Here is an 18,306-nt window from a genome sequence, read left to right as displayed (position 1 = left end):
GTTGGTGCTCGGCAGCCAGTTTTCATTCTGTTCTGTAATTTGATTAAATGACCTCTACAAGGTAGATGTCATGACATCTCACTTCTCATATAAAAATGAAATAACTAATACAGGCTGAGAATAATTGACTAACCAGCATCTAAAGTATTGTTTCTGAAATACAGAGTAATTCATATTTGTGTTATCCCGTCCTAGCTTTTGTCTTCCATCTTCCTATGAGGGGGGAGTTATGAAATAAATTACATGGTTTTCACTTTTTACTGCTCGAATTTGGTTATAAGGCTTGAATTTACCTTCCATTATTAACCCAAAGTCTGCATTGACTAAGAAGAGTCAAAGAGAAGCTTCGAGATATGTTGCTAGTGTGAAAGCAGTGGTGACGCTGGGTGTAGCAATTTTCTGGAATTTTGGACCATTGAGTAAATTTGCACATGCTTTAGAATAGGTACTGTGACCCACCTATTGAAGATTATTTAAGTTGTATTATCTTGCTTTTTCTCTCTTATACTTTTTAGGTCCTATCAGAATTGTCTTGATATTTAGGCTACTAATGTCCTTTTCAGTGTATATTGTATCTCTCTGTAAATTGGCATGTTTTACTAGTGTACATTATAAAGGAGAAAATAAGATATTGAATTCCACCAGTAATATTAGTTCTTTATTTAATATGTGTTTTCTTTTTTAAAAAAACTTCTTCCCTTACCAGTTGACACTTACGTTTTCTCTCTATTTTTTTATGATATGAATGGTATTGTAGGAAACGTTCTTATTCACAGTTTGTGCATTTTGTACAAGTCCAGTAGTATAAATTCCTACAACTGGAAGTATTTAAGAGAATTTACATTTACATTTAAAGGTTTTGTCAGATTGCCCTATAAGAATATTGTGGCAATTGTTGATCTCTCACAAGTGTATGAAAATGCATGTTTGAAAACAGAAATAGACCCACAGACATAGAAAACAAACTTATGGTTACCAAAAGGGAAAGAGGGGAGGGATAAATTTGGAATTTAGAATTAACAGATAAACACTACTAAATATGAAATATATAAACAACAAGGACCTACTGTATAGCACAGGGAACTATATTCAATATTTTGTAATAACCTATAATGGAAAAGAATCTGAAAGAGAATAGATATATATGTATGTGTATAACTGAATCACTTTACTGTACATCTGAAGCAGTGTAAATCAACTATACTTCAATTTAAAAGAAAAGCCAGTTTGCCCATACTGTTGCCAAGAGTGGATATTACTATTTTAAAAAAATCTTTATCAGTGACATTTTTGCATTCTTATTTTACTTGTCTCTGTGCAGCATTTGACCCTGGTGACCGTACCTATCTTGAAAGCCTTTTTCTTCTTGACATCTGCCTTCTTTTGCATCTACACTGGTGATTATTTTATTGTCCCTTAGTGAAAGCTGAGGGCATGAGGTTAAATGTAATCCTGTATGTTAGACCTGTGCTCTGCAGACAATTTCACAGTGGGTCAGAGTGCTGCAGTTCAGATATGAACCTTTTTGCAGTTTGGTTTAATGCAGGACTTAGCGATTTTTGAGGAGAAAATGAGACTTCTCTGAACCCAATTCCTCTTGACTTGCTCTTGACCGTTAATTATTTCAACCAGTAATTTTCAAACTTTTTTAATAATAGAGAAAAACTTCTCAAGCCAACAAAATCATTCAGGGGATACAGTTTGAAAACCATGGTTGCAGTCTATTAAAAAAAAATAAAACTTGTATTCTAAATGAAACAACATTTGCAATTGATTATCGATTAAGTTGAACCATTTGAAATTGCCATTTATTGAGATTAAACAAAGTGGTTGACTATCAGTAATTTACATGGTTAATCTGATAAAAGATCATTTATGGTTGGTACCTTGTGAATTGCATCCATGTTATTCATAGGAATCATTTTTTTTCAATTCAGTCCTTTAACTTTTTAGTGATAGAGATCATATAAAATTGTTTGCTTTAGTGTTTGCTGGCTTTTAAGTTTCTAAAATTGCCATAAATGTCAGTTGGGTCAAAAGATGGACTTCAGTGTGAAAATCAATCATGTGGGGAGCTTTCAAAGAAGCTGTGTGTGTATAAAAGTACTAGTTATATTTTAATGCTTATGGAAAATCGAAGAGAACTTGAACATCCATGAAATGTAAGTGCGTTCCACTTCCTGGCTTTCAGAATTCTATATCCAGGTCCCGTGCACTCTTCTCAGCTGGACAGGGCTTTCCCTTTATTGCCTCATGAACAAACAATGCCTGTCTGACCTTTGTGAGTTAACTCAGATCATTCCTCATCACAGAATGCTCTTTTGACTTGGTTTATAAATTCTATTCATTTTTCTTAAGTTTTAACTTTTCTATGAAGTTTTTTACATTTATTACAGCTCTTATCATTTTCTCCATTTTCTCAATCCCTTTTTATAATATTTTATATATTTTGTACAACACAGCCTAACAAATTATCTGTCATATTTCATACTGTTATTTCTTACGACTTAAAGTTTTTCTTCCTAGGTTGATAAGAAATTTGTTGTTTTACTTGCAAATGCTTACTGTGCTAGGCACACAATAGATGTTTGATGAATTGATTACAATCAGAAGCAGATTAAATGGAAGAAATTAAACAAAATGAGAATTGCTATGTTTAAGTGAATATTTCATTGGTGAATTTTTTTCCTCTTATTTTTTCTAAATTTTATATAATTTTGCTGTACTACTGTAAACATTTACAATATATAAAATAAACAGCCATTAGATTGTTTTTTACTCATGTCTTAAACTTGTAATTGTTGTAGTAACATTGGATGCAAATATGTTTAGTTCATTTAGTGCTTTAATATCTCTTACATGTTAAATTTATATATTTTTTTCTTTAATAGGAGGAAAGGACAGACGAAGCGGCCTCATTCTGACAATTCCATTATGCCTGGAACAGACAAATATGGATGAGCTGAGTGTCACCTTAGACTACCTACTCAGCATTCCAAGGTGACTCTAAAGGTGTCTTTTCTTAAATTTCAATATGTTTTCATTTACTTACGAATGATTCCTGCTATTGTTAAAGTATACTTTGCTATCTTATCTGCTTTTATTAGCAGTGAAATTATAATTGAAAACACAAGAATCAATAATATATGATGCCACAGCAGATAAAATAAAGACATTTTATATTCTTGATGCACTAAATGATACTGATTTCTAAAATGTATATACTGTCAACTTTTAAGGAATGCAAAGATTGAGCATCTGTCTATATACCATGTAATTTGAGAAAACTTAGAAAAGTAAATTCAGTAGAAAGCTCTTGTATTTAGGTAGCTATTTCACTAAATAGATATAAATACATCTGTATGTTTTAATATATTGAATGAAAGCTATTTGGAGTTTAAAACATTTTTATTTTTAAAAAATGCAAAAAATGTTTATATTTTAATCCAAAGATCATTGGATTTTTAATTTTTATATTTCTTTGGTGAAGACAAAACTTAAACCTTTGTATTTGCTTGAGTCTACCCATCATTTCAACAACAAGAACAGAAAAGCCCCCTCCCCAGCCTCCTTTCCCATATGTGATATTTGGGGACTGAAGTCTGACTGCACATTAGAATCATCTGGAGATTTTTTCCAAAGTTTTAATGCTTGTGGGTCCACCTCCAGAGAGTCTGATCCAATTGTTTTTGGGAGGACTGCTCATCAGACTTTGAAAAAAATTCTTTAAGCTTCCCAGATAATTCTAATATGCAGTCACATTTGCAACCCACTGCAGCAAAGTGCAGGAATGAGGGCAGATTGTTTTGTGTGTGTTTGTAAAATATAGGGGTGGTAAAACGAACAAAACTATCTTTTACATAATGCTCTTAAGCTCGATATAGTGAATTTTAAACATTTTAGTCAGAGCAAACAATTCTTTGTATCCTTTTCCTATATTTGCATTATTGACATAATAGATTATTTCATTTTAAACCACCTTGAAGAATACAGGGTTAAAATTACATTTTAGAACAACTGACTTTAATCACATCTGCTTCCAGTATTGGTGTATAATGATTCTGTTGCTGAATGTTTTTTCAATATTGGGAAAACAGAGGTCTTAAAGTGAAAATTTTGAGTCTTTTTACTTTCTGGAAAAGAAAGTTATCAGACTTCACAGTGTGTTAGTACTGAATAACCTTGCTAATTCTCTGAGCTGCTGATTGCCAATTTGTATTATTCATCATTAGATAACGAACTGCTTTTTAGGTAAATGGCACTAGCTAAACGTATAGCTAACAAATTATGAAAAAATATTCATGGATTCATAGATGGTTAAAAGTGTTCAGGGAACTTGGAGACCATCTGAATCAACTGCCTTATTTTACAGTTGAGGGAATTGAGACTCAGAAGTTAGTTACTTGCCCAAGATCACACAGCTAATTAGCAGTAGAGCTGGGGTTAGAATCTGCAGTTCCTGGCACCAATCCAGAGCTCCTCATACTTCAGATGAATAGAGTACAGTGTAGTTGCATCTTATGTGGGGTGAGGTTCTGAAGTTAAAATGTAATGCAAAAATTACTGATAGTCAAAATTACCCTTGAAAAATGCCTAAGGAGGAATTAGAGACTTATGAACTATTTTTCCGTGAACATGCTAGATTTTCTTCCAGCATTGGAACATGTCAGTCATTGAGGCTGAGTTCTGGAAGACACAGTCGGCTTGTGGTTAGGTTTGTGATAAGAAAGTGCACGCTTGTATATACTAGAATCAGGATCAGCCTGCCAGGATGCTCACACTGTAGGGTAAATGACCAATTTCACTCATGCAGCCTGTCTGCTCACTCTGGGTGTGCAAACAGGAAGTACAATGGAGGGCAAAATAGCGTACACTATTTAAACGTTCTCTCTCTCTCTTTCTTTCTTATATAGATATACATATAGTACTATTTCAGTGTAAATTATGAATCAGTTTCTGCAGAGCTACACATACCTACCTGCCAGCTAATAGAGAAGATGTAAGTTGAAGCAAGATGAAAGAACTTAATTTAGCAAGACAAAATAGATACCTGGATACTTTATTTTTGATAATTGTTCTGCTGAAGTTTGACCGTCTCAAATATTTGTGAATGCCCTGACTTTTTAGCCTTCTGCTTTCTTGGATCAACCTCCTATAACTTTGGCGTTTAAAAACGTAGTTGGCAGCTTTATATCAGTGCTTGCCATTTCATTAGAGAGCTAGAGGGTTTTTGAGCTCTTCATTCCAACTCTGGACAGTAGTTTATTAGGTGCAGCCTTAAAAACTGATTTTTCTCCTTCAGAATGCCTGACATTAAAACTGCTTTTAAATTGTATTATGAGAGATTTCAAATACACAAAAAAGTTGAAGGAATAGTGCAGTAAACACCATTATGCCCATCACTTAGAAGCCTGCAACTAATGTTGTAATACTTTATCACGTATCTATGTGTTTATCCACCCCTCTTTCCATCCCAGAACTGTTTGGTTTTTTTTTTCAGAACTGTTTTTAAGTTTACCCTGTCAGATCAGTCTCAGCTTGGGTCTAGAAGGTTTTTCCTTTTTTAGTATGTCTGCATTCTTTTTGGTGTGACTTGTTTCTCCCAGACTCTGCTGTTAAAGCTTAACTCCTTCCTACTGTGAATGTCTCCAGACAGCTCCAGCAGTGTAGCTAGCTAATGCGGCCTCTTCTTTATAGGAGATGTCCAAAAGTAGTCTTTCACTGCAGTGAAAATGTTAACATTCTGAATATAGTAACAGCTTTTTAAAAGTTATTTAAAAATGGAAAGAAACTATTCAGTTCTTACCCATATTTTATGCTTAGTTTCATGACCAGGAGCAAGGTGTGATACATACTTATTTTAAATGGGTAACCCAGTACAATTGAAAATGGGGTCATTTCCTGATTTCTTTACACACAGCTTGGTCCTAAACTTGTTTTTGGTTTCTGACTCTTGAGCAGAGGGCTGAGAAGAAAGGAGAAGTTCAGGTTAATTGTAACCTGACCTGAATACTAAGTTTATGTTCAGGTAACTCCTCATGTCCAGGTCTGTGTGGAGTTCAGGACTAACTCTTACTGCCCCATTTTCTACAAAGGGTTTTTAATAAAAAATAACATAGACTGACACAGCTGGGCCAACCTGAGTGTTAAATTTTAGGAGGTAAATGGAGTTTTTCTTTTGTTTTACCAGCGATTGCTGTACACTTTAGACATAAACAACATGATTAGAAATTATGAGTCCATGACTCAGAAAGCAGAATCAAATTCAAGATTACCTTATGGAGATAAAGAAAAGATATATAAATTAATCTGCGAATCTTTTCATTAAAAAAGTAAATATTGAGATTAGCACTAAACAAAACCTCACAAGTAGATCTTTATCTCATATCATTTCTTTATATATTTCAAAATTTTAAGTCAGAAGCATATTCACATTCAAAGTATAAAATGAAATTTGTGTCAGTACTATTACACAAAGTATGATTATAAGATATTGAGACTACCAGCTTTTTAAAAACATGTGGCAAAACGTATGCATCAGTGTTTCTCAACCTTCTTTGTCATTGTTATCTTTGTAAGGAGCCCTTTTAGGCAGCTTTTCCTATTCACTTCTGCTTGATGTCATAGAGTTTACTGTTAAATCAGTCTGATATTAGAGTGCAGAGCCATGTTTCATTTATCTCCATATTCACAAGGTCAATAAAAATGATTTGGAGACCTTAGGTGTTTGTTATATGGATATTGAAGGAACCAACCAGACTTAGCAATAAAGTCATAGAAACAACTTAAAATATATTATGAAAGGAGATATAACAGCTGTGTATGGTGAAATATCATTTGAATCCCGTACAAGTAGTTTTGTAACTGCCAAAATTCTATGGGGCATATATTCTGTACATTCAGAATTTTAAAAAATTTATCTGTGGACATTTTTATTCAAAGAAAATCTTACAGAGAAACTAAATTTATAAAAGAGCTAGAAGTGTAGGCCCACAGCCATTCCTGCTCATCCCCACCTTCTCAAATTCCACTTCCACTGCAGTGCCCCCTCACCCGCTTTTAAGGAGCCTCCTTGGAGCTTACAGGACTCTGCAGAGCACTTAGAAGGTAATTTGAATATGAATATAACACTGATTGGTTCAGTATAGTCTGTGAGAGTGTGACTGGGATGGCTCTTCTTCTTTTTTTTAAATTTATTTTTTATACAGCAGATTCTTGTTCGTTATCTACTTTGTACATATTGGGATGGCTCTTCTTTATTTTTGTTTTTTTATGGGACATGCTTCTAAGAAAGTTTAAGGCAGTGCCTTCCTTTCTCCTCCTTAGCAAATGCACTTCTGGCAAATGACGGTATAATTGTGTTGATCTTAGAGTTACTTCAAAGCACTGTAGTTAAATGCTCTGAACATGCTTTATGCTGTTGATGACTGCTTTTTTAATATTTACTTCATTCATTCAAGGAATATGTATTGAAAACTTATAATGTCCGTTTTAAAATGTGACAGCTAAGCTAGCATTTCCTTTCTTTACCACGTATTTTTAAATTTCCTGTCTCCTCTGTTCCCTTTTCATGTGCTTAAGTTCACGTCGAGGGATGGCTGGGTTGTCAAGCTGGACTAGTACAGCAATAGCCAAGCTAATTTCTCTATTTCCAGTCTCTCCCCAATTTGTACACAAGGACAAGATAAATTTCACCAAAACAACAGTTCTATCATCCTTCTCAGTTTTCTAGGACCTCCTCTCCTTTCCACACAATGAATTTAATTCAATAGTCATTTATTTTGTTGCTACCAAGTGCAGACATTGTACACCGTGCATTGTGAAAGCAAGAAAGACTAGTGTGTGCTCTCAAGGACAGTCTTTCAGCCTTCTTAACTGCTATTCCAAGACCTTGTGTGATTTGACTTAACCCTTTCATTTCATATTTCTTGAGCGCTTATCATGCAAGGCACTTAGTTTTATAGCACTTGTATTAATTAACTCAGTCTTCAAAATAAAAATATTATTATCCCTATTACATAGATGAAAAAATGAGGGCAGAGAAATTTAAGAAACTTACCCAAATTAATAAGTGGTACCTTTGCTTATATTCCTCTTGCTCTGTATCCTTTTATGTTAAGTTTCATTAGCTCCTTTATGTTGGTACTTCCCAGAGTCTTCCAGCTGTTCTCCAGACTTACAGCACTTGCCGTTTCTGACTCTTAGGCATTTAATCATAATGTGTTTAATGATAATTCTTGAATTTTTACATTTATTATTTAAGTTTTACATTAAAAAATTTCAAAGATATATGTTCCCCTAGTAACATTAAAATGTGACGTCAGTGAGTGTAAAGTAGACACTAATTAAAATACTTTTATTTTACCTTTTCACCTTTCTAAATGATCTTAAGCTTCTTGAAGGGAGAAACTGTGTTGTATAATACATATTTTTTCATAATCCTGTGCAGTACCTCATATTGATACTTAGTAATCAATAGTCAGTGGATATGGGTTTCTGCTCTTTATCTTACTTAAGTTTCTTCATAGCTCTGTGTACTCAAATGCAGCCTGGCTGATCATTTTCAGAACATCTCACATTTGTTGGAAAATCAAACATGTAGAAGTTGCAGCTCAGTAGAAGCTATTTTGGTGGATAAGAAGTTTGTCTAGGCTGGTCTTGCTTTCCTTTGAAGACATTAAATTTGAAATGGACCTGGGAATTTACTTATGGGTGATGATTGGGAGGCATATGTGAAAAAGACTATCCTATACTTAAGGAAATAATAGATAACAGTAAGTCATTTAATTCTCATAACAGCCCTATGAGACGAGCACTATCATCCTTATCTCTTACATATAAGGGAACCGAGGCATAGAAAGAGTGGGTAATTTAAGTATCTTGACCTAGAACCTGTGGCATTCCAGGGTTGGAGGGGGATTTGGACCTAGTGGTCTGACTCCAAGCCTGTGTTTCTAGCCACTGTTGTATTCACCTCTGTTATAATCACAGTGCCATAGCTATTGATAACTTTTAATATTCATTTGCATTTAACCTGCATCTATCACAATTGAGAATTGACATATGAAAATAACTATGGTGAACATAGTTGAGCATAACGGAAATCTTTTTTGTTTTAACATTTTCTTTCAACAGTATATTCAGCGTATATTTAAAACCATAGCATTTTTCTAGCTCAAAGGGAAATTGTTGATCATCCAGTTATAGAATCATGGAATGTCATGATTAAGAAAGTACCTTAACAGTCATCTAGACCAAACATCTTCAATCATCTAGACTAACCACTTTACCCATACTTAAATCCTCTTTATAGAAATGCTGCCAAGTACTTGCCCAGATTAATCTAATTCTGTAGAGAGTCAGCATCTATAGAAGTTACTTTTCTGTTTCTCTCAAGTATTGATTTTTTTCAAATTTGGATTTTAGGTCAGTTCTTCCTAATTGTAGAAAAACTCATTTACGTCACAGAAGAAACATCAGAACACAGAGGTTTAATGACTTGCCAAGAATCACACAGAGATGACTCATAAGTCTTCAGTCACTTAGTAAATATGTGAGATCCTACAATGAGTTCCTCATCATTCTAGGTGCTGAGGAAATGGGTGAACAAAGGCCCAGTGCCTGCCCTTATGGGCCTGATGCCCTAATGATCAAATGAATATTATAAATAAATACATAGGGCTTCCCTGGTGGTGCAGTGGTTGAGAGTCTGCCTGCTGATTCAGGGGACACGGGTTCATGCCCCGGTCCGGGAAGATCCCACATGCCACGGAGCGGCTGGGCCCGTGAGCCATGGCCGCTAAGCCTGCGCGTCTGGAGCCTGTGCTCCGCAACGGGAGAGGCCACAACAGTGAGAGGCCCGCGTACCGCAAAAAAATAAAAAATAATAAATACGTAGTATGTTGGAGGTTCATAAGTCTATAAAACAGAGCATGAAAAGAATTAAGGGAGGGATGGAGTGCAAAGGAGTGTGTGGCAATATTTTATAAAATGAGAAGGTAACATTTTACCAGAGATGAGTGAAGTGAGGGCCAGGCTATACAGATACCTGATGAAAGAGCATTTAAGAAAGAGTATCTTAGACAGAGGGAGCAGTAAGTGGAAAGGCCCTGAGTCAGGAGCAGGCTCAGTGTGTTGTGCGATCAGTAGGGAGGGTAGTGTGGGTGGAGCAGTTTGAGAGAAGGAGGGTTCTGGGAGAGCCCTCAGAGGGGCTGCAGTCAGAACTTAGAGGACCTCGTAGGCCATGGTAAGGACTTCAATTCTGAATGAGAAGGAAGGCCATTGTTACATTCCTACTGAGGAGTGATATGATCTGCGTCTTCTAACATTTCTAGAGGCCCTCTATATTTAAAGCTGGAAGCTGCCAACATATCATTAAGACAATAATATCCGTGCTTTCTGGAAGCATATTATCTAATGAAGATGAATTATAAAAAAGCAATTATAATAAAAGCATAAGTAAAATTAGTGCCATTAAGTAAGTATAAGCAGAGCTTTCTGAGTGGAAAGAAGGAGCCCTTAGTCGTAATCAAAGAAATTAGTGAAGAGCTGCAGAAAATCCATTGACAGTCTCTTTCTAGCCAAAGTGAGTGAGCTTATTAAGGACCTGCTCCTCCTTTAATAGCTGTTTTAACTTAGGCACGTCACCCTTGAAAGGCTCTAATGGAGTAAGAACAAGGAAGTGGGGTGTTAATAGATTTTTTTTTTTTGGTTAGTGGTCTTAAAATTATAAAATGTTAATAGTAGTATAGGAATTTACTAATATAGCACTGCAGCTACACACCCTTTATAAGGGATATAATATGCTTCTAAATCGAAGTATGTTCTTGTTAAAAACAGTTTAAACCATCACTCCACTTGTAGGATTGCAATTTTTTTAAAAAAGGGATTTCCCTGGTGGTCCAGTGGTTAAGAATCCACACTTTCAATGCAGGGGCATGGGTTCAATCCCTGGTCGGGAAACTAAGATCCCACATGCCGTGTGGCACAGCTAAAAAATTTAAATAAGCAAACAAACTATTCCTTTCAAGTAGTTGAAAGATCACTTGATCTTACAGTCTTCAAATATGTAGTATCTTTGAATTGTGTGTATTTTCTTTATCTGTCTTAGTAAAATGTGAGAAAATTATGATTAAGGGTGTTTTTAAGTACTCTAAAAGATAAATTTAGAGTATTTTATGCCCTTACGATCACTGCAGATGGTATTTGCAAGCTTCATTACTTTCTTTGTCTTAATATACAGATTAATTTAGTGTGCTTTGAAATATAGATGTCTCGTTTGTGTAAAACTTACTTGTTTAACAAAATGGTTGTGTAACCTGTACCTCATAGATGCAGGTGCCAAATTATGGGGATGACTTACTTCTCTTGGGCTCTAGTCCCAACCAGCAAAGGCCCTCCACTGGACAGCTCCATGTATCTTAGCTCCCCTTCCTGCAAATTTCCACACTGCACTGGTAGAGTCCCTGAGTTGCCGCCACTTCTCTGAAGACCACTCACTGACAGTAACTCTACTAGGCTTGTCTTTCTTTGGCTTGTATCCTCCGTAAGTCAGAGTGGTCTTCTCCTTACCTGATCCCACAACTAGCAGTTAGATGTCAGATTTGCTTCCCCCAGCAAGTCTTTATGTGCTGTTGCTGATGCAGAAGAGATCACTGTATTATTGCCTTACCCCCACGAATGCTTAGTGGATCCTTTATTTTGTAATGCAAAATCCAAAAATAGAATACTTCAACATTTTTTTATTAAGATATAAGTCACATATCATAAACATCATTTTTTAAAGTGTACAGTTCAGTGGTTTTCAGTATATTCACAATATTCAGTATATTCAGTATTTTCAGTATATTCACAGTTGTGCGACCATCACTCTCTAATTCCAGAACATTGCCATCAGCCCAAAAAAGAAACCTGTACCCATTGGTAGTCCCTCCTTATCCCATTCTCCCCTCCTCCCAGCCCTTGTCAGCCACTAGTCTGCTTTCTGTCTCTATGGATTTACCCATTCTGGACATTTCATATAAATGGAATCATACGATATGGACTTTTGAATCTGGCTTCTTTCACTTAGCATGTTTTCAAGGTTTATCCATGTTGTAGCATATATCAGTACTTCATTTCTTTTTATGATTGAATAATACTCTATTGAATGGATTACCACATTTTTTTTCCCATTCATCCATTGTTGGACATTTGAGTTGTTTTGGATTTTGGCTGTTATGAATTATGCTGCTATGAATATCTCTTTGCAGGTTTTTTGTACGGACATATGTTTCACTTTGCCTCACCTCTTGAACAGTTCTCTGCTTTCTTTGGAAGCTCAGCTTCTGTCCCTGCCTACAGAGTCACCTATTCTTCTTCCAAATCTTTAGCAATATCATCCTCATTCTTGTGACCTTACTGTTTCTCAATAGAATTGGATATCCTTCTCCAATAATCCTCTTGAGGTTAATGTGAATGTTTGGAGAGAGTAAGGGAGGATTAGTAAAATTCCGTGGACTGTTGGATTTAAATCTCAGGAAAGGGCCTGCTATTAACCTTTCCTATAATGTAGGCAATTGGGAGAACTTTGTGTGGAGAGAATTTTCACTAACAAATCCTTGCTCTGCTAAGCAAAGCTGCAGTTTCTTCCACTATATTAGAGGGAGGGCAGTTGAGATCTTTACGTTGTTGATTTTATAAGTAAAACAAATAGTAATAGTAATAATAAATAATAATAATATAGCTATGTCGTTTTGGTCATAGGATAGAGTTTTTCCATGTTGTTGCATTTTACTAGGGCAGGCTTCTGAGAAGTGTTTAGTAGGTACTTGAATAATTGAATATAATATATAGCAATAACACATTTTCCAACACTCAAGATAATATTGTGCTGGTCAAGTGACTAAGAATGCAAAAGTGAAAGCAGAGGTGGGTCAGACATGGTGTATTCAAGCTTTGAATTCTTATATACACCAATGCTACTTCACCTTGTTAAATTTCCCCAAAAGAACACCAAGAAGCTTATTTCCAATGGTTTAATAATAGCTTACTTTATTTTCTACCTGTTTTGAAATATCACTTCACAACCTTACACTTCTGGCAGGAAGGAGAGACAAGAAGTACGTCCACACTTGGCAGTCATTAGTTACCTACTTCACTGTGATCCCATTTTACAGATGAAGAGATTGAGAGGCTAGTGAGACTATTTGAATGTTGCTTTGATTTCTTCTCTTTTTAAGACATTGAATTTACATGCTTTTAGAGTAATTTTCTTACCAAATTAGCTTATAAATTGTCAGTGTTTCCTGAAATGAGAAAAATAAATTGCTTGAGAAAACTGAAAGGACACTGAAGAATTCATTTATTGACAGTGCAAACCAAGTCAATTGAGATTAATGCTGCTCCATGTATGATTACACTGTAAACTTTATTTAGGATTATTAAGAATAAAATAGGAAGCTTGTTTTAATACTCTGTAATTTTGTTTCATTTCAGTGAAAAGTGTAAGGCTAGAGGATTTACCGTGATTGTGGATGGCAGAAAATCCCAGTGGAATGTGGTGAAAACAGTAGTCTTAATGCTACAGGTAATTTTATTTTTGACTATTAGGAAGTGGTTTTATTGTACAGCAACAGATGAGGTGATAGTGGCAAATGCATTTTGTTTATTGGACTGTGCCCAAGCTTCTCAGCAGTGACTGAGTTCTGAAATGCACAGGTCACTATTGGATTGTTTAGATTCAATTCTTACAGGTTTCACTTGAGTAGTAAAATAAATTTCAGCCTTATTCTAAAGGTTTGTAAATGACCAAAAATAATATGTCATGTTTAAGTAATTTAAACAACTAGGCCAATGAGTCTCAAAGTGTGAGGGCAGAGGTTATCAGACTCATCTAGGAGCTTTTGCACACTGTAGTAGCTGCATCATCCCACCTCCACCCCCTCCTAATACCACAGGTAGGGAGTAGGACTGGGTAAGTCTAATCTGAAAAAGCTTCTCAGGTGGTTCTGATAGGTTTCTCCTTTCTGTTACCCTTTTTCCTTCAAAAATCACCAGGATTCATAATAGTCTTATATCTGTCTCTGATCTAGAAGAAACGTACTCTGACAGCTGTGTCCTTGGGGGCTTTAGCAGCTCACAGATCAGCATTTCATAAACAGCTGTGATTATAGAATCCCTGATCTGGTCCTAGTCTTATGTTTATATTTCCGTGTGCTCCTCACAGAATGTTTCTGTAATCCCTTGCACATAGTAGGTACCTAGTAAATACTTGCTGGTTTATTGTGAGAGTATTGAGGATACTGTGATCTGAAAGAGAAAAATACAGTATTTGAGTGATTGAAAGGGGACAGATTGCTCTGATGTACCTGGGTTTCCTTAGAAGGGCTTGTATAGAAAGTAAAAGTTAAGTGAGTAAATAAGAGAGATTATCTAATTTAAATGAAAGAAGGTGAAAAGGACATTCCTGGCAGGGACACTGATTCAGTGATAGCTCAAAAATTAAGTGAATACAATGAAAGGAGCTGATGACAGGCCAGTTTGGGGGCAATATATTGACTGTTACGTGGGATGTTGAACATTGAATTAGGTAAATATTAGTGAGACTGAAGGAAAGATCAAGAATTTTAAATGAACTGGGAAATAATCGGTAGCTGCTTTAGGGTTCTGTGGAAAGAAATATAATTAAAAATTTTAAGTGATAACTAGGGAGAATGAATCTTAATGGTTTATTTTTATTTGTGATAATTAGGAAAAAGAAATTCAAGGGATGGGAACTGGTAATTTCAGTTTTTAGTTTTAGTGCTTAGTATTGTTCAGGTACTGTGCACTAAGCTTGCTATGTAAATGATCTCATTTAATTTCATCCTCACAAACTTGGGAGGCAGGTTCTACGATCCCCAAAGGTCTTCAGGGATTTTAAGTAATGTACCCAGGTTCTCGTGGTGAACATGGGAGAGAGTCACGATTGGAACCTGGCACAACCTAAGCCCCAGGTTTTTATCCTTTAAAAGTGTATATTTACCAGTGGGATGTATCTGAGGTGGTTCCCAAATTATCTCCCCATTACCTTATTCTTAACTGGTTGGCCTAAACCTTCATCATTAGAATCACTCCTTTGGGTTGGAAAGGACAGGTTCCAGTGGATCAGTTTTTAAGGGAACACAGATTGGTGTCCCATAATAACTTTTTCTGTCAAATATGTTCCCAGCACTTTTGTATTCCAAACCCTGAAGATTAACTCTTCTCTGTACAAGTTGTTACAATAACTATTAGATGAGAAATCCATTAATTATGACCTTGTGTTCTTCCATTCAACTGTGTCACAGATGAGCTGTTTGGGACTTGCTGTTTGAACTGGACTTTGATCAGTGGCACTTTTGAAGAACAATCAATGGATGATTTAATCCCCTCTTGTGATTTCTTTTCTGATAGGTATTTTAACAACTTTTGGACTTATTAATAGTTAAGATTTTCAGAAGTTACAATGGCCTGTTGTTTGCTCCTAGTCAGTTTCTACATACAAAGTTATTCATTGCTTTTATTTCAGAAGGTACTGGTACTGGCTGTTGGGGAGCCCAGAGCTTAGTGCTGGCTCTGCCTGTAACAAATATTCTCTAAAATGAGTGGCTTGGTTTCTCTTGTTTCTCACAGCTTTAATACGCAATGATTTTGAAATAATATTCTAACACAATCAACATATAAATAAACCTCATTCTACCCTAAATTTCCCAGCCCCTCTGATAAAAGTTTTGATAACACTGAGGTTTGTTTTTTTTTTTTAACTTTATTCACAACCCAGTCATTGCAGGAGGTGCTAGATTTGTGATGTGCACAGTGACATGTTTAAATTGAAAAGTTTTCTGTTTTCCCCTAATCAATACTTATTATTATAATTATATAACATTATTATTCAGTAGTGCCATTTATGGTCTAGAATAGTGGTTGACCACTATTTTATAAATAGAGTTTATAAATAGAGTTTTATTGTTTACATATTGTTTATGGCAGCTTTCATACTATGTGGACAGAATTGAAATAGTTGCAACAGAGACTGTATAGCCTGCAAAGCCTAAAATATTTATTATCTGGACCTTCAGAAAGAATTTACTGACCCCTGGTCTAGAACATTTGGAATGGTATATTAGAACTTTAGCGTCAGACCGACCTGTCTTCTAATCCAGTGCCATCCCTCACAACTCTGTTCCCTTGGACAAGTTACTTTAGTTCTCTCAAGCTCAGTTTACTTTTCTGTAAAATTGGAAGGATAACATCCACTTGTTAATGTGAATTCATTTATTCAGCAAAGATTTATGGAGTATCTTCTATAGGTCAGGCACTGTCATAGGCTCTGGAGATATAGGAGTAACATTATAGATAAGGTACCTGCCATTGGGAAACCTATATTCTTTTTGAGGAGTCAGACAATAAGCAGTTAGACAAATTACTAAGTAAAGTAACATCATATAAGGATAAATGCTATGTAGAAAAATAAATTGGTGAAAAGAGACTGAGTCAGATGCTGCTACTTTAGATAGGGTGGTCAGAGAAGGTCTCTCTGAAGAGGGAATATTTGAGTAGAATCCTAAATAAACTGAGGAAGTACTCCTAGGTATAGGGCAAAGAACATTCCAGGCAGAGGAAACATCAAGGGCAAAGTCCTGAACTGGGAGCAGACTTGTCACATTCTAGGAGCAGCAAGAAGGTCAGTGTGGCTGTGTTAGAGGAGTGAGCTGAGAGGGGAGAGGTGTGAGATGAGGTCTGAGGTCATGGAACCTGAGCTTGGAGGGCCTTCTTGGCCTTGGTAAGGGGTTTGAATTTTATTCTGAGCCTGAGAATACGTGAAACAGGGAGGCCTGCTAAGAGGACATTTCAAAAGGCTGACTAGTCTGGGAATGTTAGCAATGTAGGTGGTAAAAATGGGTAGGTTTAATTAAGATATATTTTAAAGATAGACTTCATGGGACTTGCTGATAAAATATATGTGGAATATATATTAAACTCAGTAAATGTTAATTTCCATTCTTTAGATGATATGAATAACTGCATCTAGTAAATGTGAAATTGTATTTGTCGAGGTTTAGTTTTGTCCTCTTCTTCAAGTTAATAATCACACAGAATCTTGGCCTTTTTCATAATGGCTGGTAAGAAATTTATTTTGTGAGAATATTGATTTACGTTATTGGAGGAAATTCTCTAAGATGATTGTGTTACAAAAAATGTTTTTCATATCATAGAAAAACCAAATTTAATAATTTCTCAACTAAAAATAATCTTGCAGCTTAAATATATTCCTGTTATAGAGATTCAGTAAAATACAAAAATAATTCACATGTACTGTCTGTATTACATTGTTTTTTGAAATCTTCTCTGAATCAGCTTGTCTTTCAAGTATTTCTGTATTGCCATGTACATTTTGAAGTTTGCAGTATTGCTTCTATTTTATTATTTTAATTATTTTCCAAAGGTCTCCTAATTACTCAGCCTAATCATGAATATCTGATAATTTATAACTTTAATAAATTATTCATTTTACATGTATAATTTGTAATTTTTTTTTGTATTCTATAGAATGTTGTTCCAGCTGAAGTGTCCCTTGTTTGTGTAGTGAAGCCAGATGAATTCTGGGATAAGAAAGTAACACATTTTTGTTTTTGGAAGGAAAAGGATAGACTTGGATTTGAGGTAAATATACTCTATAAGAAAATAGAAGTGTGTTATATCTTTAAAAACAGAATTTGCTGGTATTATTTTGTTTGTTCAGCATTGGATACTAAGCAGTGCTTATGCAATGCTCAATCAGTGCCTAAGTAATGATTAATATTTAGTCAGCATTCACGTACTTGTTGAATGAATTATGAATGAATTATGGTTGGTATGTTCCTTCTGCCTAAAGAACTTCCTTTAAAAATATCTTACATTGCAGGTCTGTTGGCATTGAGTTTTCTCAGATTTTGTTTGCCTGAAAAAAGTCTTTATTTCAGTTTTGAAAGTTATGTTCTGTTGGTATAGAATTTTCTTTCACTGTTTGATTTTTTTTTCTTTTAGCACATTAACTATATCACACCATTGCCTTCTCATTTCCTTGGTTTCTGAGGAGAACTCTACTATTATTTGTATCTTTGGTCCCCTATATGTTATATATCTTTTATCTTCCTTGGCCACCTTCAAGATTTTTGCTTTGATTTTGGTTTTCAGCAAAAGCTGAAAAAATTTTTCAAATCTAGACATTTTGTAATGTCTAGGCATGTTTTATTTGGTGTTAATTCTGTTTGTTGTTTGCTGCACTTCTTGGATCTCTGGTTTGACTTCTGCTATCATTTTTGG

General features: G+C 35.2%; 1 protein-coding gene across 3 annotated transcripts in view; it reads left to right on the top strand.

The window, feature by feature from the left end:
- SESTD1 (SEC14 and spectrin domain containing 1) overlaps positions 1-18,306 on the top strand; it is a 132,747-nt gene that overhangs the window by 47,472 nt on the left and 66,969 nt on the right. For all 3 annotated transcript variants that reach the window (XM_082841907.1, XM_082841906.1, XM_082841905.1), the window contains exons 3-5: positions 2,892-3,000; positions 13,477-13,567; positions 17,551-17,664. In XM_082841907.1, coding sequence (XP_082698033.1) covers positions 2,892-3,000; positions 13,477-13,567; positions 17,551-17,664 — 314 coding nt within the window. The remainder of the gene's footprint in view (positions 1-2,891; positions 3,001-13,476; positions 13,568-17,550; positions 17,665-18,306) is intronic.

This window comes from Leucopleurus acutus, assembly GCF_964270905.1.
Source record: "Leucopleurus acutus genome assembly, chromosome: 6".
In the NCBI taxonomy this organism is placed as follows: domain Eukaryota; kingdom Metazoa; phylum Chordata; class Mammalia; order Artiodactyla; family Delphinidae; genus Leucopleurus; species Leucopleurus acutus.
This window is presented reverse-complemented; position numbering and strand designations above follow the sequence as displayed.